The following is a 25167-nucleotide window of genomic DNA, read 5'->3' as shown; positions in this document are numbered from 1 at the left end:
AAAAAGGTATCATTGCATATCGCATCAAGTGACCGGAGCAGAGCGGACCTTAAGTGATTTGTATCTGCATCTGTTGCGCTGGGCAACGCTGACAACGAGGGTCGGGTCGGAGCTAGCCGCTGGTCAGTAGCAGCCCCTACCCTCCCCTTTCCTGTACTTAACTCCCTTGTTTGTGTTTGTTTGCCTGTCTATCTGTCCCTTCGGTTGGTCAGTTGGGTCAGTTGGTCGACTCGAGTCGCGTGTGTTGTGTGTGTGTAAACAAATCAATTACGGACGCTAAATGCATTTTATTTGAGCGCACTCGAAATTTGAATTTTAAATTAGTCGCCCGTCGGGGTATGTTTGGTCAGCTTTGTTCACACCTCTTGCCGTATACACATAGCTGGTCTTCATGTCCGAAGGGGTCAATGTGTTTAATGGCAACTTAAGTGGCCTTTAAATAGCTTAATGGCCAATGACCAATGCGAGGCTTAACAACATAATTGACGCCTTTGTGCGATATGCGGCAATTCGATGGGGAAGTTAGAATAGAGATGGGGTAATAAAAGATATAGGATGTTATTGTGAATGGGATTTATGGTTTTTTAATTATCCGAAATTAGAAACACTAATTGGGTATACATTAAACAAGGCAAAAGGATCATAAGGTATTTAAGATTGATTGCAAATTTAAAGTTTATACTCTAGAAAAAACCTCATGTTAAAAACTTGACTTCAGGCTAAAAACTATGCCACTTAACTTGAAACTTCAGCTAATTATAAAGCTACTTAGTATCGCATTCCCATTTCTAATATTTTCCCAAGCTGCTTAAACATCTTTCACACCGCATTCAAATGATGTGGCCCACAAGAGTTAAACATGCATTGCACATGCACAATCCCGTTTCCATATCCTTTTACATTTGCATGACACCTGCCCATGCCCCTGGCCAACGAACACAGCACTTGCACTTGAATGCAGTCTCAAATTGAGGCCTCAAGTGCGAAATAATACTTTGCCAGCGGCTCGTGGGCTCTCGTCCTGTGCTTGCTGCTGTGTGGATTGCATCCTCGCCGGGCGCCCTAAATAGTCCTTTATTACAGTCAACTGCGAGTCAAGCGAAGTGCAGCAGCCGCAGCTCGACGTGATTCTGCATATGGCAAAAAAGGACAAGCTCCCCTTCTCTATATGACTGCAGTTGCACATGCGGTGCAACCCGGTTGCATTATCCTTTAGAATTTGAATGCGCTTTGTGTTTTATTTTGCACTTGAATGCGCGCCACGGCAGAGCCAGGTGCAGGGGTAGACGCAACAGGATGTGGATGCGCTGGCTGCATTTGCCAAGGCTCCCGGGTAGGCAGGAGGAGGCGTGCGGAAGACTCGTTTGCCTTTGAACATCACACGTCGCACCTTTTGCAGTTTTCACACTTGGCAGCGGCGCATCAGGTGGCCACTTGGTTTGGGGGCTTTGCTTTCGAGTGATTAGGCGGCCAAGTGCCGCAGGATAAAAGGACAAGCCACAAAGCGTTTCAGATGCTTTAATAAATAAACAATGCGGGCTTTATGATAATAAATAGCAGGGTGTATGGGGTAGGATAGGGATAGGATAGGATGCACGATATGGGATGCAGGATGAAGGATGAGGATAAGGTTGCGTTTGTGATAATGATAGGAACTGGGGATTAGGCGCAGGAAGGACTGTGTGATTATTAGTTGAAGAAAGAAGTTGCGAATAGGAAGTAGATAGTATGTCATCGGATGGGTATAAGTTAATAGGGAATAGAGATTTTGTGTTCTTATGCCAGATCAACCAAATAACTTTTCGGCAAAGCCGCGCACAACATTCTCGTCATAGTCCTCGATCTCGTCGTCTGCATCATCTATGTCCACATCATTCGGCCTCACCGGATAACCCTGCTCGGGCGGAACGATCTTAACGCCATGGTCACCAAACAACAGGCAGTCAAAGTTGCTAAGATGAGAATAATGTAATGCAAATGTAATTGAATGAAGAATTAGGTTTTTTCTTGTGGTGGCCTACCGTTCGAAGAGCTCAAAGCCCTGGAATTCGCCGGACATGTACATGCAGACGTGCATATTACGGCCAACAAACCATATATCATGGAATCGAATGCAGGCGCGAGCAAAATTGAAGCGCGGCGGCCTGAAGCAGAAGGGTGGCGGATTCTGGCCGGATACCTTGCGGCGGAACCAAATGTTGTTGTTGACGCGCATGCGCAGCTCAAAGGAGAACTCATCAGGCCGATAGGCGACCTCTGTGCAGCTGTTCATGCCAACCACGGCGAGAAAGCCTACAAAGAAACATTATTAGGCAATTGACCATATAGAAAGTCGATCTCAAAGCGAGAACATACCTGCACAGCATTTGCACAGTCCCGTGTCGCAATTACAGGGTATGCGGCTAACCAGAGAATTGAGAGTTAAGTTTGTGAGACCCAATTGTCTAGACTCCTCCTCGTGGGCCAGCTGGTTGAGGCGATGCGTCAGTATGCCCAACTGCAAGGCGGCATCGTATGCCAAGTCCTCAGCAGGTGGCTGCAGCGGCACTGTGAGTGTATTGTCAATGGCATTCAAGGATTATGAGAGGATGAATGAAGGCGTAAATGTGATGAGCCATGAGCATATATGTACAAGGATATCAATTTAGATGATGAGAAATATAAATATACAACTATGTACAGCTAGCATCTATTACGCGGCTTCACCCGGCCAACACTCTTATATACATAATTGGCAACCAATGTACAATTTACAATAGAGGCAACTCGGAAATCATTAAATATCATCTGTTCGCCGAGCCCTTGTTCCCAATTTAGCAAACTTCTAAAAGATATTTAACTAAAAGTAGCTCAAGTTGTCTGCAACAACAGACAAGATGCTGCGCAGAAACAACATTTTCAAAAATAAACACGAAAAATAAATGTAAATATATTTTTGGCTTAATCATCTTGGGCGAACTTCCGCATCTTAAACAGTTCCGCTTCAAAGCCACTGACGTAGCCGGCACTCGTTAGTCCAAACAATATTCGGCGTCTAACAGTTTCAACTATTAACCTTGACTGGCAGCTGAGCGGATCCGATGAGACTATTTGCGACTATTTTTGATGTCAATGAGAGCCAGCCAGCGGCCACAGTCACAGTGGAGCGTATCGAAACGAAGCGCTGTCTTCGTGGTCAAGATCATGGACAAGCGAGTCGGAGCGACTGCGAGAGAGACTGTTACAAAAAAAAAACAAAACTGGTATTGCTTATGAGCACGCTCCCCGGGTGCTTCCGCGCTCTGCCCAATATTTGTTACTAACTTATTGGGCTGCGACTCAAGAATGTTGTACAGATCATGTGAAAATTGTGCCTTTAAAGCGAGCAATGTGCTAATTAGTTGAAACCACCAAAATATAAATAACAACCTTCAAGTACGTCGAGAACGTGGACGGGCGATTAATATTGGTCTGTGAACGTCCCCTATATGGTTAATGTTCGGCATTCGCTTTTGTTTTTATCGGGCCTTACGAGCAGTAAATGCAGTTATTTGTCTATTGGCATTGGTTAGACGTCACGTCTCATACTGTAACTTGTTATGGCCCTTTGAGTTCCACTCGGTTGTATATTGTATAATATTTAATTGGCGCCGTGCGGTTTTATATGCTGTTTGGCATTCAAAGCTCCGATCTTAGATTGGATTTAATGAAAATTGAAATAATAGAATTGCCGGTTTTATGTTTTTTGGTCAGGGTAATGTGAATATAACAAGGTTAGATTAGTTAGAAAACTGTTTTCGTAATAAACCTAAGCAATTGCATAGTTGGGACTTAGAGACTTAACTGCAGGATTAACTTAAGAGACTACTCCATTTGAAGCGCCAACTTTTCCATCAAAATACACATAAATACTTAAAAATATAAGGTTTACTGTAAAATAAAACACCATCACATATCAAGTATATTTTACATGTTTTATTACTCAATTATATCAGAGTGCCTCACATAAGTTATCACATAGGTACGCCAGCAGGTACGTGTAAATTAAAACTAACTATACTATTCCCAATTAGCCGATCACATTTGAATAGCAGTCTTGTTTACAGCTAGAGTTACGATATATACACATTTATAAACTATATACATGATATTTACAAATTCGTTAGGTTCGTAGTCTGAACTGGCCGTAAGTTTTATGTGAGCCAGACATGAACAAAGCGATAAAAAATGGGCATTGCAAATGGATTGATAAAGTTAACAACCAGATAATAGAAATACGACATAAAATAGGAGTTCTTTGTACTACCGGTATCCGATTTCGAGACGGCCAAGAGAGAAGCGACGCACAACAGGTAGAAGAACAGGCGCGAATGAGAACTGGCCGCTGGCATATTCAAGCTTTTCGTTGAGGAACTCTTGAAGGTTGTTTCGGTTGTTGTTATTGTTGTTGTTTTTGTCTTGATTAAGCACGCTTTGTTTGTATTTCGAGTTGTTTGTTCAGTTTTTAGGCATATACATATATATTTATATGTGATGTGTACATTAAACTCCACTTTTTGCACGCAACTTTCGCTTTCACAGTACAAAATTCACCAAGCCAAGCCCCAAAGAGTCTCTCGGTGCGTGTAGCTGAGTTTAATTCACTTTTAGTTTCTATATAGCTGAAAACTCTCGCACATGCTTCAGTTGCGTCTAACTCGACTTGGGTTCACACTTGAGGCGGCTTCAGCTCCAGCTCCGTACGTGCTAATGGCTAAAATACAACTGGCCAAGAAAACGGTAGCGCATGCGCATGCTAAGTGCCAGCAGCGGACCAAAGCCACAGTCAAAGTCAACGACAGACCCCCGCGGGTATCGAGGGGGGCTGCCTCTTTGGATTGACAGTTTTATGTACGTCTGAATTGGTTTTAGCTGTTTTTTCTTCTTTTTTTTTTCTTAAGCGCGCGCTCTCAAAACCAGTATTTTTTTTGTTTTTGTTTTTTGTTTTGGGATATCTTTTAAGTTGAGCGTCCCTCGTTTTGGGTCTTGATCTCTGTTATAATTTCTCTCGCGGGTCTTCGTCGGCACGTTGGACTCTCACTTTTCACTCCGTTTGTTGAAGTTTTATAAAATATTTTTAATTAACTTGTCACCTTAAATGGTTTTGCACCTTGCGGCATCTTCAGAGTAGTAGCCCCTACCCTCCTGGGCCTCTCCATTCATTCATCATGAGTCGCATCAATTGTGCTTTTGTTTATATGGCAGCTTATACCGTTTCGATTTTTTTCCGTTTTACAGTTAAACAGTTTGTTTATTTGCTTTGGAATTCTATTTGTAGTTTTAATATTGTTGTTGTTGTTGGTAATTTTGCATTAATTTCAACTGGTTCTACGGCTCTATAAATTGCTGAGCTCTGTGCGTTGAAAGTTGTTTTAGATGCCGGTGAAATTCAAGTGAGATTTTGTTGTTTGTGTCTTTACTCAAGCAAAGGCCCCAGAGTGCGAATTGGGAGATCTCTGTACATAAAACTTTTTGTCCTGACCTACTGACTGACTCAAGATCGACGCACAAGCGTAGGCTAAATGAGCTGCAGGTTGGTTGGTGCAAATCCAGAAGCAACTTTTAATATATATAAAGAAGATAAAAATCTATTATAATTAAGCTGAAGAGTTTCTCAAATTATTGAATATAATTCTTTGAAATAATTATTAAGTTTAAAATATTACAACTTTTGCAGCAATGAGAGCAATTTCTATGCCTCAGGTGCTTTTGGGAACCTGATTTGTTCTCTGTTCTACATTCATTAAAACTGTCCAGTCATTGACTGAGTGTGTAAATACTGATTGGATTCATTTGCTTATTCAAAACAGGTTTTGTGAATGATTCGCCAAATGCGAAGCATTAAGTTTGTTCTCTTTGGCAACAAAGATCGCAGTATCTTGTTTATATGTCAACAAGCCCATCAATACACAAAACATAACATTAACCAGGATGTCGGTTGTGCTAGCAACTGAGATACCCAATAAAAAAAAAAGAATATACATGATCAGATTATGTTAGGGAATATAGAATTTGTATAAATATTCATATCATATCATATGAATCAAGATTAAACATATTCGACATGTGCGACTTAATGTAGCTTTCATTAAAGAATTTCTAAAAAATTTAATGTAGTTGACTTTCAGAATTTTCTATTTATTATTTATCAAAAATTAATAATCAATTCTTTTGTAATTCCCATGCATATAAATAGTTGAGATAACTTTAGTAATATCTTTAAATCGAAATTATATAGTTAAGAGACCGATAAATATAAATGTATTCTATTTATCTGCAGCGCTGTGACCTCTAGTCGTATTAATATTGACCCAACTCGGAATAACTGTATACGACAGTTATGCATAAATTATTAGTGTATATATGGAGTAGCTAAATGTTTTTAATTATGCAATATTTTATGGGTTTCTATAGTTTTATATTTCTGTTTTTATTTTGCATTGATTTATCGATTTGTTGACATTGACTTTGTGTGGCGTTTGCCAACAGAATATTAAATGCTTTTATTTATTTATTTGTCTTTGACATTTGCCACAAGCGGAAACGCATCTATATATATATATGTATATATATATAAAGTGCAGAAATTGGAATGTATCCAATAGATAACTAAATAAACCCGATTGCCAGTAAACGGATCAGACGACCAACTGACCAAATTGAAGTATGAGGCTCGAACTCCGCCTGCGCCACACGATTGTGTGGCAAGCGCCATCTATTGGCCGCTTAACGAGCTGTTGTTGCTGTTGTTGTTGTTGCTGTGGCATATGATTATCCATTTGTTGCTGTTGTTGTTTTTTTTCCTAAGCTTCGATTGATTTGTGATGCCAAACTGCTGACCAACTGACCCCCCCACCCTGTTTCTCTATCTATCTCTCTCTTTCTAAGCGCTCAACATCAGCTTCGAACATGACATTAGAAATTATTTTGGGGCTGCTGCTGGTTGTTGCTTGTTGTTGCGAAAAACTTGCACGTAAATCATGTGAAATCAATTTCTCTTGCACAATTTTCCACTTTTGGCAAATATGACGAAAAACCAAAGCCCAGAGACCAGAGACCAGGGACCAGAGTGAAAAGTCGTGAGTAAACATTTGGTTAGACCGATCCTCGACAGGCTCTCAGCCGTGTTGTTGTTGTCAGTTGTTGGTAGCATCTTGCGGTCTAATAATAGCATGTTAACTCATAACATGCTATCAATCACTCCGAAATTTGTATCTGCGGTGGGTTCGAGCCTCAAACTCCTCGTTGTGTGGAGGCTGCTGACCATAATTCGCATGTGAAAATTGGAAAATTGTTTAAGCAAGTTGTTGCTGTTGCAGTTGCTGCTGCTGGTCAGCTTAGATGGAGTTATTGTTGCATGCATGCTCCAAAAATAATCAGCATGTGTGTGTGTGGGTATGCGCGCGCGCCTGGGATTTGGGATTCGAACATGATTTGTGGCCTTTTCATGGCGCCAGTTGTCTGAGTGTTTCAAATTTTCTATAATTATTATGCATGTGAGACAGATCAATGATCGTACGCTTAGAAAGTTTGGCAATTACTCAGGATTAGCTGGGCTAGCAACAGCTGTACATTGTCTTGAGTTTATAATATGCCACATAACAAAAGAGCGTAGCGCAATTTTATGCTATACATTTAAATTTGAATATTTGTTTATTTATATTTGAACAGAGTAGTAATGTTAATGGAATGTTAAACAGCTGTTAGGAAAAAGTAACAACATTAACATTTATTTTCCTGTGAGGCATTTTGTTTACAGCATTTATTTAAAGATTGATGTTACTAATATGTATGTTTTCTCTTGCTGTTCCCCAGTTGATGATGATTAGAACATAAGAATATTCAAGTAAACATATTAATTGAATAACATAAGTTTTCTATGAATTCTAACACTCCGATGTTATGTTAAGCAACTGTTAAATTTTTTATTATTCTCCTTTGAGTTGCTCATTAAATTCATTTGAAGGCTTTAAATTTCACTGCACCATCCTAAATAACGCTCTTGATTTTCTAGGTGCCAGCTAAAGACTCCTTCTCTACCACTGCTCCACTCCCCACAGCTCCTGGCGTGCACTCAGCTTTCAGCTAGACCGAAACAAAACAAATCGAAAAAGTATTAATTCAAAGCACCCTTTTTTCTTGCCGGCAAACAGTTCTTTACTTTTGGGGAAATGCATTTTGTGTTTTATTCTATTTTCATGCACTTGGCATCGCGTTGTCTTTGCCTTTTTCCGTGCTTGAGGATTTTCTTTTACCTTGCCTTTTTATGTGCCTTTAAGTATGCAACGAGTAGACTATAGAAAATTTTTATACAATTTTGTTGTTCATTTGTTTTACGTAGCCCGCCTCAAATGAAATGCCAAATGTAAAATGTGAAATATAAAATACAAAATGAAAAGAAAACATAAATCTTTTTGTCTGCCAACATTTTCAGAGGCGGCTGGCGTTAAGAGGGGGTGGCTGCCAGCATTGTGAGTGGCTTTTTCTTTAGTTTTTTTCTTCATGATATTTTTCCACACACCTCACGTACGGCAATCCCCCCCCCCCCTCCCCCTCGCTCTTGTGCAGGTGGTAATGCAAGATGCCAGCTGCCCTGTCCCGTGTTCGGGGAATTTCAGTGCATAGAGGATAATTTTTGGTTGCTTTTTATGGAGCATGTTTTCCTAAATTTTTTTTTTGTGGCATTGCTTTGTTGTGTTAATTAAGCAAAAATGTTGTTATTACAAACGTAGGAACTGAAGAGAGAGCCTCTCCACTGGGATATACTATAAACGAGTCGAGTTTTGTTGGCATATTATTTTGCGTAGTTCCCATGCCTGAATATCAATGTACCAGACTTGATGTTATGTTAACAGACAGAGCTACCAAATTTAAAATATATTTTAATCGCAATTAGTTGAATGTTTTTATTGTTATATGATTATAAGAACTTTAATTTAAGTATTTTATAAAATTTCTTAATTAGTTCTTAAGCGACTTTTTGTAACGATCCTAGAGAATTATCTTTCCTGGATTCTATCCTGCATATATCTTACTCTGCCCAACACAGCTGCCTTCAAAAGCTCTCAGTATCAAACGTTTGTGTGTTATAATTAACCCTTCATGCAACAGCAACATGCCTCAAGAGTGCATCCAACCCAAAAAGCCGGCCACTTCAATGCATAAACCCCAAAAATATATAGCTTCAGGAACAATTAGTTTCTTCTATTTTCTTTTTTGGGCTTTGCCGAAAAACAAATGAAAGAATTGCAACATGCAACATGCCACATATTCTCCAAGGACACTTGACTTTCAGTGCGCCTTGCTTTTGGAGCATGGCGAGCGTGGTGGAAAGGCGGAACAAGGGCGAGTTATGCGGGTCTTGAGCTGGCCCTCTTTTTGACTGTGTTGACAGCTTTCTTGTTGCACTTTTCGAAGGGGTTTTGGGTGGAGGTTGGGATGGGGTTAGGTGGGATCAGGGGCAGCCTGGCAACTGTTATGGCCTTTTTTTATGCCGCTGCCAATTAATTAAGCAAAATAAAAGGCAACAACGTTAGCTACCAAAGCATTGCTTCATTAGCAGCAGCATCAGCAGGAGGGGTGGGGCTGAGCTAAAGTAAGAGAGAGGAAGGTAGGCAGCGGGCGTTTGGCTGCTGCTCGTCTAATTCAATTTGGCCGCATGCAATTTGTTGCCTCGAAATGCTGAGCTTTAATACGCAATTAGTGCAATTCAATCAGCGCTGCTCTTGGGGGCAGATGAGCTGAGACGCAACACGCGCGAGTCCTCAGTCCCCGACTCGGCAGCCCGCCGACCAAAAGCGCCTTTTACCACCTGCGGCTCGCGGTGATTACGTGCAACATGAGCATAAAAATTGCTTACGCTTCATAGGCAAATGCCTAGACAAGAACCAGAGCCAGAGTCAAAGCGAGACAACGACTTCGATTCCGATTCCGACTTCGACTTCGACCAGGAAGCGCACTTGCCCCATGGGCTCTGGTGTCGTTTATGGAAATGTGCGCGTTTGGGGCCATGTAGCGCGTATTGTGGCATTGTCGGCGCCTTGCAACTTGTTTATGACACATGATGCAGCTGATGGAAATTGCCGTTCAAACGTTGCCAGCTTCGACTCCTTGCGTCTAGCTGGCGCTTAATTTAGATTAAACGACTTACTGCTTACAATTTATTGGCATAAAGTTTAATTGAACAACAACAACAACAACAACAAGAACAGCAATCGAAGAGGTAGTGCGGGGGATTTCGGAGGGGGGGAGGGTCGCAAAGGATGGCCAAAACAAATACACAGTTGTAGGTGGTCGTTGCCCCAATGCCTTGCGCATATGCGCAGGTTGCTTCGTGGCCGTTGATCACGACTCTATTAACAGAGTGCACCCTGCTCCTGGCCCTGATCTACCGAGAGAGAAAGAGAAGGGGAGAGAGAGAGAGCGAGAGCCTGTCCCTTGCCCCGCTCCATTGGTCAATTATTGAACCTTGTCGCGACATTGACGAGTGTCCGGCGCATTGCAAAATCATTTGCCAACGTTTTTTTTGCACTATTTTCTTTTATTTTCAATCTTTGTGGCGCCGACTCTTTGAGCCCGGCAACTTGTACCAATATCAGCAGCTGACATGTTCAGATTATTGCCTACATGTGGACCAGCCCACACGATCTGAGATTGTTTGTGTAGCTGCCCTGGCACCACCTGTTGCGCCGCATGGCCGGGGTCATGTCCACACTGGGCGCCTTGTTGCTGCTGCGCCTCAATGATTGCCGCTTAATATGAATACATTTTTCTTTGCCAAGTATTACCTGATACCAGTTTTCAGACTTTTTGCTTCGAATTGCTGTCTTGTTGCTGCTCTTGTTGTTGCTTGCTCGCCCTGTTTTGCATTTGTTGTTGGCAACACTTAATCCGGTCTAATTGTTATGGTTGTGGATATTGTGCCCAACACATTATCAATAATTTTCGGAAAAGCTGCAAAGTTGATATATTTTGAGGCACCCTTCGTCATGGACAACAGCATTAAAAGTATCAACGATGCAGTCCACCAGGCGGGCTTCAGATACTTGAATTTATCCATTTCAGAAAAAACGTTGGTGGAGAAATTTGGAATTCTTCTGGGTGCCAAATTTCAGTATACATATACTTGTAAAACATCAACAGAAATGATAAAAATTGAACGGGTTGCTAGTCAATTGGGAAAATACTGAAAAATATATTATTTATATAATAATTTGCCAAGATACTAATGGAGTTCCTTGATTATCTGCCCGGCTCGTTCATCTGCTTTAGTTATTTAATGTTGTTTTATGTCAGCGGCTAACTTTTGAACACGTCTTTGAAGACAGAAGTTAACATATATTTTTTATACCCTGAACCCATTTAAAATGGGTATAAGGGTATATTGTATTTGTGCGAAATCCAAATGTATGTAACAGGCAGAAGGACGCATCTCCGACCCCATAAAGTATATATATTCTTGATCAGCATCAATAGCCGAGTCGATCTAGCCATGTCCGTCCGTCCGTCCGTCCGTCCGTATGTATGAACGCAAGGATCTCAGAACCTATAAGAGCTAGAGACTTGAAATTTTAGATATAGGTGCTCCTAGTTCCCGCGCAGATCGAGTTTATTTCGATAATCGATAACTTACTTCGTTTCCAAGCAATCGATAAAAATCGATATAGATATCCTGTTTTTTGGGCAATTTTGGTAAATAATAAGAGCTAGAGTCACCAAAGTTGACACATAGCTTCTAAAATAGAATATATATATGCATTTGATGTTGGAAGAAGAGGGTTCAGAGTATCCCCAAGTCGCGAGCTCCTGACTAGAACCTCTTACATGTTTAAATTTGAATTATATGAATAATCAAGTCAAGAGTCAAGACAAAACTACAAAATAAAACTATAAAAATAAAAATGAGTATCCAATTGATTGGCTAATATGTTCTAGTGTTGGGATCTATATCAGATCACAGTAAAGAACTATCTACATAAAAAACGATTTGAGTCAGAGATAGTTCCATAATTTAATCTTAAATAATTTCCATGCATAGTCGTATGCATGTTGTTGCATATTCTTAGCCATATTTGAAAATCAATCGATTCCCAATCTGAGCGTCAGTCACGTCGCATATGAAACGATGGCAATCGCAGCAGCAGCACCAGAAGCAGCCAGGAAAACCAATCAGCCAGCTGCTCATCTGGAGTTGAGGCTAAAACAATCTATCACGTATGTAATTCCCATGAAAAATTTATATATATTGAGAGAGATAGAGAGAGGTAGCGAGAGGGTAAGCGGGCGATTGCCAGGGAAACGGGAGCCAAATTGTTGTAGGTGAAATTATAATTTCGTGCAACTGTCTGTGGCACAAAACTATCGAAATCGAATAGCAGGGGCAAGTCACATGTTGCAACAACTAGCCCAACTGAGGAGCTGGCACGCGGGCGTTGCCAATCGATTCGCCAAACGCAATGCACATGCCACATGGCTGTGCACTAGTTTTAAGATGTTTCTGCCATTGTTGGGCTATTAACTGGGCAACAAGTTCAGTTCCCGGGTTCAGGCCACAAACAAAAATTTGTGGCGCAGCTAATGAAAAGCAATCGCACGATCTCAGCGAACTCTCCATCCGTGTGCGGGGCACGGGGCTGGTTGCGGCGACTCTGTGCGTGGCGGGGCTCGCAACACGTAGAGCCCAATTTTTAAAGCATTTCGCCAGCTACTTGTTACGGGTCAGACAGTAGAGGGATGGTGGTGGGGGGAGGGGCAGGGACCGAGTGGCATCATCAATTCGCTGGCTGCCTCTCTCATAATCCCATGTTTGTTTGCATTAGGCACCGCAGACAGGCTACAATTATGTCGTTCGGTTCTGCAACATGGGGCAACGTAGCGACGTTGCGACGTTGCTGACAGCGCTTCAGCCTTAGCTACAGCTACAGCTACGAAACTTGCAACTTGCAACGTGAAGTCGTCCAAAAGTCGCTGCGGTTTTTGGCATTTTGATTGCCGCAGACTTTGTGGCGCATATGAATTATGGTCCCAGTTTTAGTTTTAGCTTTAGTTTTAGTTTGTGCTGTCGAGGCACATTCCTTGGGTCTGCACTTTGGCTTTGCCCATCGATTGGGATTTGCGATTGCCACTGCGATTGCGTTTGCGTTTGCCATTTGCCGATTGTCGGTTAGTGGACCATGGGAAAAGCTGCCTTTAAAGTAAGTTCACGCGAGCGTTCAAAAGCGAGCTCAAAACGCGTGAGTGAGCCGAGCTGTTTGGTTGCTTTTTTCACATTTTTTTTAATCTTAATATTGTTTACTGCGTATAATGCGTTCTAAAACCATATAGACTATACCCAACCTGCCAAACACAGAGCGTGGCTAATGTAGCCTTTAAATTCGTACAGCCGCGTTTTAAAACGCACACGAAACGCTTCACCAAACAGTGCGCTTTGCTGCTTTTGGTATTATGTTTATAATTTTTGCTGTTTATAATGTTTTTTATGCCACGAAATTAACACTTGGCTAGATGCACACCTACGAGCGCGCACACACATACACACCCCTCTGCCACACACTTGCATAAATTATGCCAAAAACACAGTCAACCCTCTGCTGGGTCTTGCGGTTTTTTTGCGCGTCTCTCGTTAATGAGTGAAAAGTCGTGTTAAACATTTAATTCACATGTTGCTGTTGCTTTGCATTTTTGGGCCAAAATGCTGTGTTTGTTGTTCATAATTTATGTGCCTGAAGTGCGTTGCGCGTTTCGGTCGCGTTTTTATTTTTATGCGGTCGCGTGTCGCCTGCTTCTTGCGATTCCTCTTTGGGTAATTGAATTGCTCGTGTTGTATTTTTTCAGCTCATTTTTGGCCATTTATTAAGAGCATTTGCTGCCGAAATTAGCTTCAATTCGGTCCCTTTTTCTGTTTGAGTGCATTTTCAGAATAATGAAATATCTACATTTAATTGCAGTGCATGAAAAAGTATTTAAAGCACAAATCAAGCAGGGATTCTGCCCGAGCTTAAATTTAATCACGCTTAAACTGACAATAGACCGTAACTCAATAAACCGTAAATTGTGCTTAATAATATATTGATTACTATCGATTTAAGTTGCCATAAAATTTCAGTCAGACAACAACCCAAAGGACTCGAATGAATAGCAAAATCATCACAGGCCGCACAAATCTCCATGGAGACAATTTAAATTGAGTACAGGACACAGAACACAGAACAGGACTAACCACAGACGATGTCTAGGCGCGTCTGGGACAAAAAAAAATTGTCTATAAAAATGGTTAAAACAAACTTTAGCTGCATTTGGATAAAAACGCTTCGAATGCTTTTGCCTGACTGAATTTACAGATTTCGCATTTAAATAAAGCCCTCGAAAACTTTTTGATTTTCGCGCGGTAAATGAGTTTGCAATTTTATTTGCAAATACAATCTCCAATTTTCCCAATGCAAATAAATTGTAATGAATTTACAAAAATCATTGGCAACAGCAACAACAACAAGAACAACAACAAGACAGACATCGATAGATAAGCGCAGACATTTTCCTCTCTATATAATACGCTTTTAATGAGCTTTTCGGGCAGGTGTGAGTATGCCCGCGCGGGAAGGGAGGGGGGGGGGGGGGCACGGTCGGTGTTGTCTGTGGCAGCGTCCGCGAGCTGTCAATTAAATTAAATGCGAGACTTTTCTTAATTTCGATTGCGTGTCCTACCCCAGCCCTACCCCGCCCCCAACCACCCTCGATTTGTGTGGAGTCATGCAATGACAATACTTTATTGCCATGGACACGCCAGGAGCTGGGAGAGAAATGCGTGCTTCTCAGGCTCATCAAATCGGCATTGCATTTGCGTTGGAAATCAACTTTAATTATTTTCTTACATGCAGCGTGTTTTTGTGCGTTTCACTAATTTGTTTATCCCCGTGTATAGCATGCTTTAAGGCGTCTCTTTAAGTTCTTGGCTATTGAATCTTTAAACATTTATAGAACGTTCTACTGATAATGTGCCATAGACGAAAATCTATTTAAATGTCATCATCATAAATGGGACACACAAATACGAACATGAATGAATTTATGTGAGAGAATATTCTATTGCAAAGAAGTCTGACTACCCTAAATTAATCAGAGCACTTTATGTTTTAATATATTAATTAATATTAATAGATGGATTTAATAATTTGTATTTTTTCAGAACTTTTGCTATCCGAATTGGACTGTAGACAATGGTAAGTGCCTTATTTGACTAGTTTCTATAGATTTAAATAAAAATATACAAAGCCTTGGTTGCATTATTTCTTAATATTGCTTCGACTAAACGGCCAATTGCAAAGATTCGACTTAAAAAAACGTAAGTCGCAAGCTTTACAACATAGTCGCTGTACCCGTTTACTGTGACACACATCAAATTAAAATGCATTATGATTTTTGTGAAATTATTTCGAGTGCTTCACTGCGTCCTTTCAAAGACTTTCAGTCAGTTTTCTTATTTTCTTTTCTCTATTTTGTAAGGAATGCCGAATTTTGGTAAAAACACAGATATTTTTCGCCTGAAAGGAGTACGAGGTTAGACGCTGTGTCTGAGCTGCTTTTTCTTGATTTTGCTCAGCATGCCCATAGGAATTTGTAGTCAGTAGCAGCAGCCGCAGCACAAACTGGAAATTATCGCCCCACACGTACATAGAATAGAGAGACGGACTGCAGAATGGGTACACTCTCGGCTGAGGGTCGTTGGATTTGAAGTGTTTGCATTGCCTGTGCACAACTTTTGCCTAGGTCCAAGTACAATTTGAGCGAGAGGGGGAAATCGGGCGTAGGCGGCGCTCCTTTAGGCGTCTGCAAATCTCAAAAATGCACACAGACTCCGCTTCATCCGCTTCCGTTGCGCCGTGGCTACACACGGGTCGTAAGCCGACAGCCGTAAGCCGCAAGCTGTGCGCCGTATCCGTATCCATGAGGTGCTCTGGCTCTGGCGTCGTCTGGCAAGGCGATTTAGCAAATTAAAAGGTTTTTAATGCATGGAGTGCGCTTTTACTTATTTCATAATTTGAATGCCAACTGCCTGCGAATGCGGCTGAGCGAATGTCGTCTTCTCTTTTTGCCTTCTAGACTTTTTGGGGCTCTCCTTTTTTTCCTCTGATTTTTTGGGGCCAGATTTGTCTTAGAGGCGCGCTAGGCGCATAGTAATTTCCGTCAGGTGGTGAGAGTTTTAACGTAGGTGAAGAATTTATGAGCTGCACTCACAGGATATGAGAAATACTTTTTAATTGTGCAATAAATTGAAATGTCTAACGCCCCCAACCACAGATATAAATAAATATATTTAGTTGCTTGGAAATGAGTTTTTAATTTCGCAGAAGATCCGCACTGTTTGTTCAGCTCTTTGAAACATTTTAAAAGGTTTGGTGCGGCTTAAATCTAGTTTATAATTTTGCCTGTAAGACATTTAAAAATATAAATTCATATGTTCAGTTTGTGTCAATAATAGCTTACACATTAGGGTGTTTTATTTAATACGATTTCCCCTTAACTTTCTCGAGTTAATTATGTAAAAAAATTATCTTACTGTGCATCTCTTAATTTCCTAATCGAATTGCTGTTTACACACATGCCCATACCTTATTCCGCACCTGACAATATTAAGTAATCTATGGAAAAGCCGTCGGCTCACACCCCCCACCAACCCTCTTCAAACCCAACCGCAAATTCCGCACTTGACTGCGGCGCGCAACGTACGCCAAATCGGGCATTGTGGAAAATGGGAAATTGCAAACTTTTCGCAATGCTTGTGAGCGTGGGGGTGGGTTTAGTTGGTGTGTAAAAAACAGAACAATTGTCACGTGTCGTCGCCGCCCTTTTGCGCGTTGTTGTTTTCAGCCTGGAAAATTGTTGGCAGAGCATATCAAAGATTTTCACTTGCGCATCGGAAAATTGGCAAATGGCAAGTGGCAAGTGGCATTTGTCTGTCGAGGGTTGGGAAACCAGACCCCGCCCCCTCGCAACGTTGCCAATTTTGCGAATTTTGGGTTATTAGGTTTTTCCTTTGTATTTGTACCTTCTGGCGGGTGTTGGAGTTGAGGCTTATGAATGTTCAATTGCGTGTTGTTTTGTGGCCAAGTACAAGAATTTAAACAGCCAGACGGTGAATGCAATAAATGACAGTTGAAATTTTTGATAAATGTCAACGCGTGTGGCATGAAAGAAGTGTGAGTAGGAGTTGTGGATGGGGTGGGGTGTAAGTGTTTGGTTGTGGATGGGTGTGTGACAGTCGTAATGATTTGATTACTTGGAAAACTGCCAGCTAGAGTGAAAGAAAGTGCCCGAGCGGCTTTTCCATATGACTTGAGGGCGGCTCTTGTCGCAAATTAAGCCAATTTGGAAAAAATTTGCATGCGGGAAAATTAAGCTAAGCGTGGGTGGGTTAGCTGGTTGAGTACTTAAGTGCATGATTCGGGCATGTGTTTAATGGGCTTGATTAAATCGGGCCAAGTGAATTATTAGACACATAAGCAAAATGAGCTAGAGTAATTCTTTGTTTTTCAAAACCAAATAGAAACGAAATATAATTTCCTTTTACTTGATTTACTGTGCCTGTGGCTAGCTATATAACGAGCTGCTCATTTATGCAGTTGAAAACGAACCCCAGTTGCAGGCATGCATAGAACCCGTCAAGCCAGCAGCCCACAACCCCTGAAGTGGAGGCTCTAACTTAAAATTCCTTAGTCAACAATAATAGAAATAATAAAAGCATTGTGCACAATACTCATAGTGCAGGCATGCCTAGTGCCCATCCCTTCAATGGAACCTCAAGCAACGTCGCACTCGGGTTTTTGTTTATGACGCAGTAATATTGAAATCTGGATAATTGTGCAAAAGGATGTGAAAAACCGCAAATACTTTGGACCCCAGCAACGCCCAAGCAGCAGTTTCATTCAAACCGAAGGCGAAGATATCTTGAGCACAATTTTAGTGCGACACAATAAGGGCAGCAAGCAGTGCTCGCAGGATTCCAAGAACCAGGCAAAATGGTCAACAACTGAGCCAAAGTGGAGCCGAGTGTAGCGCAGCGACCGGGGTGGGGTAGCTGGGCTGGGTTGGGGTGGTTAGGTAGAACGCTGCCAAGCAGAAAGTGGTCAACATTTTTGCCAGTGCTATGGGCAAGAATAAAAGACGCCAAATGCAATGCAGCAAAGGTAGCAATCATAGTGCCATAGAGTCGACAACAACACCAGCAATAGCAACAACAACAACATCAGCAACGACAACAAATACTACTATTATAACTACTAGCAGCTACCAGTGAAAAGTAATAATAACCTCCTCCTAACTTTTGTAGCTGCTTCTCAGCTTCTGCTCTTGCGGTAATAAACCAAAGACATTTCATTTGAGCTCGTAAACTCGTAAATGCGGCTATGCAAAAAGGCAAATTAAAAGAGCAGCCCAGCATCAAATTAAATGAAATATTTTTCAATAGCTCAAATAACAAAGTGCATGTTTGTGGAAAGCTAAAGAAAATCAAACTATGAGATCATATAGTTAAACAACTCTTAAGGTTAAAGTTTCACTAACTAACAAACTCAGAGAAAGATTTAGAAAATTTATATAATCGGAAAATCCTGATCCTGAAAGTGATAATTATCTATAGAGCTTTAAATTTAAATTTTCTTAAATTTACAGCTTGTTCCAACTTGTTCCAGAACGAATTTCTTAAATTTACAGCTTGTTCCAACTCCCCTACATAAATATTCCCAAATGATTTTCTGTAATCCACGCAAACCCCAAATTCTTTACAAAATTTTAGCCAAAAATAAAAATGAACAAAACTCAAGTGTACAAAATTGAACAACAAAAATTGCATTTGCTTTCATATGCAGCAGGCGCATAATTCAAAGCACCTTTGACCCCCAAACCCGCTGAAAACACAGCCAAAATTAGCTACAGCTATCCGCAGCTAAACCTCATCTCGTAGCTTGGGTCTCATCAACATTTGCTTCGTCTGACGCATCTCAAAGGACTTTTTTGTTCATAATTAATGCTCACACAGAGTAAATGTTCAAAGATATTGCGCCCAACCCTGGTCTGGCTGCCCTTTCTCCCTGCTAAATGCTTTTTGTGCGAATGTCAAAAGCAGCGACAGCCAAAACAATCAAAAATAAAATGCAAAAGCGCGCAAAAGTGCAAAATTGTTTACCTTTATTTTTGACTGTGAATTTTTTGATTTCTCTTCTGTTCTTTTTTTTGTGGCATATGCGAACGAGTTGAGTTAGCGGCATCCTAAGGACTGCCCCCCAATGACAGACAGCCACACTTTCTTCGTATGTGGAGGTCGCCGGCTCTAACTGAAACTGGAACTTGTACGTCTCTCGCCTGCCCGCCGGCCGGCCGGCCGCCCTGGCTGGCTGGCTGCCTGCCTGCCTGCTGCTTGGCTGTCATGATTTATTTACTCACGGCGTGCGCGTATTTATCAAACTCTAATTAATCGGTGATAAACCGATCAAGACGCTAAATGCTGAGCTACACGAAGCCGCCAACCCAGTCAAGAAACAAGTTTCAGTTATTCCAACTATAAAACTCCCAACTCCCGACTTCAAGTTGGCCGCTTGCGGTTTCTGTTTCATAGTGTGCATCCATTACCATGTGATTTGCTCGGTTCCAGCTCGCATCCAAGTGCCGCTTTGCCCATTTTGCGAGTATTTTGTTGTATTTGCTAAAGCAATTTGCTTTACTCCCCACCAGATCCTCCCCAGCTGCCTCCTGGCCCATCTGCTGTTACCTCTGCGATTGGCGATGCAATCAATATATGCTCGTGTCCAGCAAATAATAGACTTCAAACTGGCATTTTAAGCGTTTCTACTCATTCGCTCTCTCTCACTCTTCACCCCTCCCTCTACTTCTCTCCCACTCCTTCTATATGGGTTTGTGGTGGGGTTTGGTTATAGGTATCTCATGTTTCCGTGTGCTAAAATTTTTCTTTCAAATGCACACATAGTAATACCAAAAATAGTTGAGTTTGAGTTGTGGCAAGCAATCGCATAATACAGGATGTTATTTTTGTATGTGTTAAGAAGTAGAATAGTAAGGGGGTTGAAGTTAAATTAGCTAAGTCCAAAGTGTATATGGGAAGATCCAGGCAACCCTTTTCTTTCAAATTTTCCAAAGTTCGCGACTAGAACAAAAAGTGAACCCTCCATATAATACATAGAAGTTCTATTTAACCCAGTTTTACGAACTGTACATCATATAGTAAAGTTTTCTAAAACAACCAATACATGTATGAACTTAAGATATATAAGCTAAAAATCCTATATATAGGATAGATTCTTAAAATCTTACTTAAGATTTGAAAGCTAAACACCCTGTTTATGGGAAGTTTCTTAGAATACTTATATTTAATAGTATTTCTTAAAAAAATAAATTCGAATCCCTTTTATAATTTAATCTCAGCAAATAGATCGGGTTTGGGAACAGAGCACTCAGAGGAGCACCCTGTTTGTGGCATAGCAATGACCTCTAATCCACTTTGGTAAATCAATTTATTAGCCATGTATGACTTATGCCTTTTTAAATGTGCGCTTGCATGTGTTGCCTCTAGTTTAAAGTTGAACGTTTATAGGTTGCCCGATGCCACCACAGTGCCCCCTCTGTCCCTGTAACCTCCTGGTACTCTCTTCTTCTTCATTCGTATTGTTGGGGGCAGTCCGCACAGAAGAGGCGCAACAAATTTATGTTAACATGCACTGCGTAGCGCCCTCTGGTGTGTAATTTGGCGTTGTTTAGGCATCACGATTAAAGTTTTCGCCCTGGCCACGGCCAAGACTCAGTCCCCAGTCCTTGCTTAGACCTCAATGCGAGAGTGGGGGCCATAAAATATATGTGTGTCTAAAAGCGGATGCATGGGTGTAAGCCATGATTATCGCGGCTATAAATGATATGTGTGAGCTGGTCTAACCAAGTCGAGAAACTGAGCCCAGTTCAGGCCACATTTCGTTGTTTGTTGCCCCGTTTAGTGTCCGACATGAGCGTGTGAAATGCGCAATGGGCGTGGCCAGCGGTCAAGTTCTAGGCTGGAATCGCATTTATTTATGGTTTTGTAATTACAAGTAGCAGGCGGAAAAGCTTTCGGAGACGATCTAAAATATTGACGGAGCCAAAGTCAACAAACTGTAAAGTTGCAATATAAAAACATGTACAGAGAATGTATATCAATTGCGCTGCAGGCGCCACTTGTTGCCAAAAAAGTTAAATAAACAAGTAAAAGTGCTCTTGTCGCAACTGCCCGACTAGTAGATACCCTATGCCCGACTTGAGTTGCCGTAACTTACATTCGTAGTTACTTCTATTTCCCTCACCATGAAAACAAAATAAACAAATAATATCGAGACGTGTTTGTATCTGACTAAGTTGCCTTTGCCCATTGCATCCGTTGCACAACTTCAATATACCCTTTTATTTTCCCCATTTGTGCAAGAGTATAAAAATTGTTAGTTTTTATGGTGCAAGTTGTGGGCTGCATGTCTGGGATTCTGGTTGTTTGGGGGGCGTCACTTTGAATATAAACGTTAAGTATAAAATTGAAAAAGCCATTTTGCTGCCAATTTAGCAAACACTTAAACCAATTTTGCACTTCAATCCACTGACGCACACAAAAAACCTCCAGTCCTACACACACCCATTTGCACATCCCAAGAACTGAGAGCTAGACAGAGCGGGACATGCAGGAGGCTTCTGCATTGGCATTGAGGCCAACAACAAGGACAATCCGAGAGGTCGCTTGACTTGGCCCGAAGTCGCGCCAGGCGAGAGCACCGCAGGGCTCGTCTCTGCCACAGCAGAACGTTGCCAACAAAGTGTGAAAATGTCAAGTCGTAAAGTGTTCATGGGGCACATTGGAGCCGGCATGGGTTCGGAATGGGACTCGAGCTCGGATGGCCGGCAAAAATGCAGTTACAACGATATGGAGCTGCTTTCCAGGGAGTTACATCTTACGGTTGCATCTTGTTGGCATTGTGAAAACAATCGAAACATCTAACTGAGTTTGATTACAAGCTGCGTCAAGTTACCTCAGTAAGGCAATGTTGTTGTGCTTTCAACTTGATATAAGCTCTGGAATAAAAATCTTTAAGAATGTCGTGCATTTGCCAGTACATAATTAGTTCTTCATCCTCGACAAATGGCGGTGGCGAACCCATTGCATTTCCACTGTCCAACGCGAATGACAATTCAGCGGCTGCAATAGGCCAAGAAGGACCCTGCGATGCGTAAGTCTAAGAGAGATACTCGGCCAGGTCTAATAGCTGAATGAGATCCCTCAGCTCCATGGAGCCTGTCTCAGACGATACCAAGATAGCTGTCTGCGTCTCGGAGCTAGCCGATTTTCGCTCCGAGAACTGGCTGCTCAAGAAGAAGCTGGAGGAACATGAGGTGACCATTCAGAATCTGGAGCATTTGATGACTACCATTATGAATAAGCAGCATAAGATGTTAGCTGAAGTGTTGCAGCTCCGCAAACGCAATCAGGAACTCCAAAATGAGTGCAATCTACAGCGCGAATATCACGCGATGGAGCGCAATGCGCTGATCAAGGAAATCTACGATCTCAAGAACAGAGATCAAATGTGTGCACTGGTGAGTCTGACATTCACCCTAAAAATGATTTATTTAGATGAATACCTATCAGAGTGCTGAGGAGGATGAGTCTAATAGCTCAATGAATAGTCAGGATGAGTATGGCGAGCAAATCGAAACAGACAGCGATGAGGCGAAGTTATGCTACGAACATGACAGCGATGGGATGGAGAATGAGGAGGATGGGGATGATGGGGAGGATGAGCACTCTGCAGGCTCATCGGCTGAGTCCTCGGCTCCATCCTCACACAATGGTTCAATGTACTCGGCCGATTCGGATACTTACGAAACCGATGAGAGCGAGGATGAAGAACAGGAATCTCAGCATGAGCAGGGGGAGTACAGCACTGGTACTGATTCTGAATCCGACTAATTAAATTGCATTTTGTTTTAGTTGAACCATGTTAGCATGTCTGGTTGGATTATATTATTTACTCGAGAACATATTAAATTTGTTCTTATTTAATTCTAATTCCAAATTTATTTAAGATCAGCATATCGACAACTTTCCCTATTTAAAGCTTTATCATTGTTTCCCACCAGCTCGCATTGAATAATCAAAATCACAAAAACGTGACAATCGCTCAAAACAAACGAAATAAATTTCAAAATAACGTGACAGTGCGACAAACAGGACGTCACAGTGCAAAGCACAAGGCATTAAAAACTCCACGCAAAGTATTTGCATATCAAAATGCGGAACAAAACCTTTGCCAGACTCGCAGCTTCCTTCCAACTCTCTCTGCAACTCTCGGTTGATTGAATGACTGACAAATAGAGAGAATAAGTGGTAGAAAGAGGGTGCAGAAGGACTGGGAAGCATTTAAATCACTGGCAGAAACGTGTTAAGTGCTTACCTATCGCAAAAGTTGAGACATAAATAAAAAACATGAAATAACCCGTCTCCAAAGTAACGAGAATTGAATACCCTTTCAGAAATGTAGACGATGTGCAGCATATTTCTGTAGAAGCCATATCGAATGGCAGCCTGATCTTGGTAGGATTTAACTAGTAGCTGTTGGCATGGAGAAGCTCGTAGTTCCTGGTGCTCAACATTTATTCAATTGTTAATATGTCTACTGTTAGATATAGTGATTCGATCCTGGATGCACGACTATACGAAATAAATAAAAATGCTATCGATTCTATTTTGTTGGATTCATGAAATTTTCACAATACTATATCCAAGAGCATACAAAAAATGTAATAGCGAAACCAAAACGCAAACTCCAGCCGAAAGCAGGCTTCACAATCACCTCACATGTTTGTCTAGGCATGGTTTGCTGTTATTTTGCCCGCAGCAAGTGGCAGATAGAGGCGGTAAGCGAGGTGGGTACTGTGTGTGTGTGTGTTTGTTGCTGGGGCAATTTATCAAGCCGCAAAAGTTTTTAGCACAAATGAGTCGTGGCAAAACAGCTAAAGGTCCTGCCTCCGTTTGCCGCACAGGATTAATGAGTCTCGTGTGTTTTAGGTAAATCAGTTGCCTGCCCCGCCTCACTCTTTGTCCCTTGCACATCCTCGAACATGGGCTTGCAACACGTACTAATAATCCATCATCACTTTCAAGTGGCAAGTTGTGGGGCTGTGGAGATCGCTTATCGCAGTTGCCAGTGTGTGTGTGTGGTGTGTGTCAAGTGGCAGCTCTTAGTTGTGTGGCCTGTGGCTTATCGTGTGTGGATCGCAACTTGGTATATGAGCGCCTTGGTAGCGCAAAGTTGATAAGGTTAAGTTTATGTTAAAAATACATAACCTAAATTAAAATAAATATATAAGCTAAAATGTATAAATAAATAAATGAACTACTAAAAAAAAAATACTATAAATTTAATTTTGATTTATTTTACTTAAAATGTTAAAATTAATGTTATAGAGATCTTGTATGTTAAATTTCAAACTCCTTTTAATACTCTAAATGTAAGTATTAAAGTATTCACGATACGCACATATCTTATAATGTCTTAGCTCAGCTCAGCTTATCCCAGTCTCATCGTGGTCCACACAAAGGCGCAATAAAAAAAATCTCCTTTGTACAACAATTATTAATGACCGGAGAGAGCGACTCTATGCATATCGAGTCAAGAACTGTATGCGATATCATTTATCAGCTGAGAATTTGTTAAAAAAAAAAACTTGTTGCAAACACACAAAAAAGATTTTCGTGTCACGTGAGAAACCGAACTTGAATTTGACTGGCGTGCGGCTACCGGGGGCTACCAACGACTGAGACTCCAAGCCGGGCTCACAGCTCAAGAGATGTGAAACCGAACAAGGCATAAAAGGATGGCGACTAAAATATTAATATGCGACGTGAAGCGTTGCGATGCGGCAACCTAAACGCTATGCAAATCGCATCATAAAAGGTAAAAAGATACCGAATTGTTGTCGTTGTTGTTGTTGTTGCTGTTGTTGTTGGTCAGCAAAGGTGTTGCTTTGTGGCTCCTTTGTGAAAGGTTGCCACCAAGCCAGCAACAGCAACAGCAACAGCAGCCGCAGCCGCAGCAACAAGTAGCACAAATTGCATGTGACCAACCCGCG

General features: G+C 41.4%; 2 protein-coding genes and 1 long non-coding RNA gene across 3 annotated transcripts in view; 2 read left to right on the top strand and 1 right to left on the bottom strand.

Annotated features, from left to right (window-relative positions):
• LOC138911382 (uncharacterized) overlaps positions 1 to 24344 on the top strand; it is a 28087-nt gene extending 3743 nt beyond the window's left edge. Inside the window, exons 3-4 of the long non-coding RNA XR_011416944.1 lie at positions 15203 to 15236; positions 23176 to 24344. This is a non-coding gene — a long non-coding RNA (uncharacterized lncRNA). The remainder of the gene's footprint in view (positions 1 to 15202; positions 15237 to 23175) is intronic.
• LOC6627109 (uncharacterized) lies at positions 1503 to 4925 on the bottom strand. The gene is made up of 4 exons (XM_002048929.4): positions 4286 to 4925; positions 2356 to 2547; positions 2022 to 2292; positions 1503 to 1952 (listed from the first exon to the last, which is right to left on the bottom strand). Exons 1-4 carry the CDS (start codon positions 4368 to 4370, stop codon positions 1787 to 1789), a joined length of 714 nt encoding a protein of 237 aa, XP_002048965.1. The 5' UTR covers positions 4371 to 4925; the 3' UTR covers positions 1503 to 1786.
• On the top strand, positions 21907 to 23104 carry LOC6627110 (uncharacterized). Its single transcript, XM_002048930.4, has 3 exons — positions 21907 to 22265; positions 22320 to 22632; positions 22685 to 23104. The coding sequence occupies exons 1-3, from the start codon at positions 22132 to 22134 to the stop codon at positions 23003 to 23005; spliced, it is 768 nt and encodes a 255-aa protein (XP_002048966.2). The 5' UTR covers positions 21907 to 22131; the 3' UTR covers positions 23006 to 23104.
• Positions 24345 to 25167: the final 823 nt, after the last annotated feature.

The sequence above is a fragment of the Drosophila virilis genome, chromosome 5, assembly GCF_030788295.1.
Source record: "Drosophila virilis strain 15010-1051.87 chromosome 5, Dvir_AGI_RSII-ME, whole genome shotgun sequence".
Classification (NCBI taxonomy): domain Eukaryota; kingdom Metazoa; phylum Arthropoda; class Insecta; order Diptera; family Drosophilidae; genus Drosophila; species Drosophila virilis.
The sequence above is the reverse complement of the archived record's forward strand: the minus strand, read 5'-3'. Positions and strand labels throughout refer to the sequence as shown.

Coding starts and splice junctions, on each gene's coding strand:
- LOC6627109 (XM_002048929.4), bottom strand. CDS start 4,370: ATGCCAGCGGCCAGTTCTCATTCGCGCCTGTTCTTCTACCTGTTGTGC. Junction 2,548..4,285: donor CGTCTCGAAATCGGATACCG/GTAGTACAAAGA, acceptor ATACACTCACAG/TGCCGCTGCAGCCACCTGCT. Junction 2,293..2,355: donor ACTGTGCAAATGCTGTGCAG/GTATGTTCTCGC, acceptor GTTTCTTTGTAG/GCTTTCTCGCCGTGGTTGGC.
- LOC6627110 (XM_002048930.4), top strand. CDS start 22,132: ATGTCGTGCATTTGCCAGTACATAATTAGTTCTTCATCCTCGACAAAT. Junction 22,266..22,319: donor CAAGAAGGACCCTGCGATGC/GTAAGTCTAAGA, acceptor GAGATCCCTCAG/CTCCATGGAGCCTGTCTCAG. Junction 22,633..22,684: donor GAGATCAAATGTGTGCACTG/GTGAGTCTGACA, acceptor AATACCTATCAG/AGTGCTGAGGAGGATGAGTC.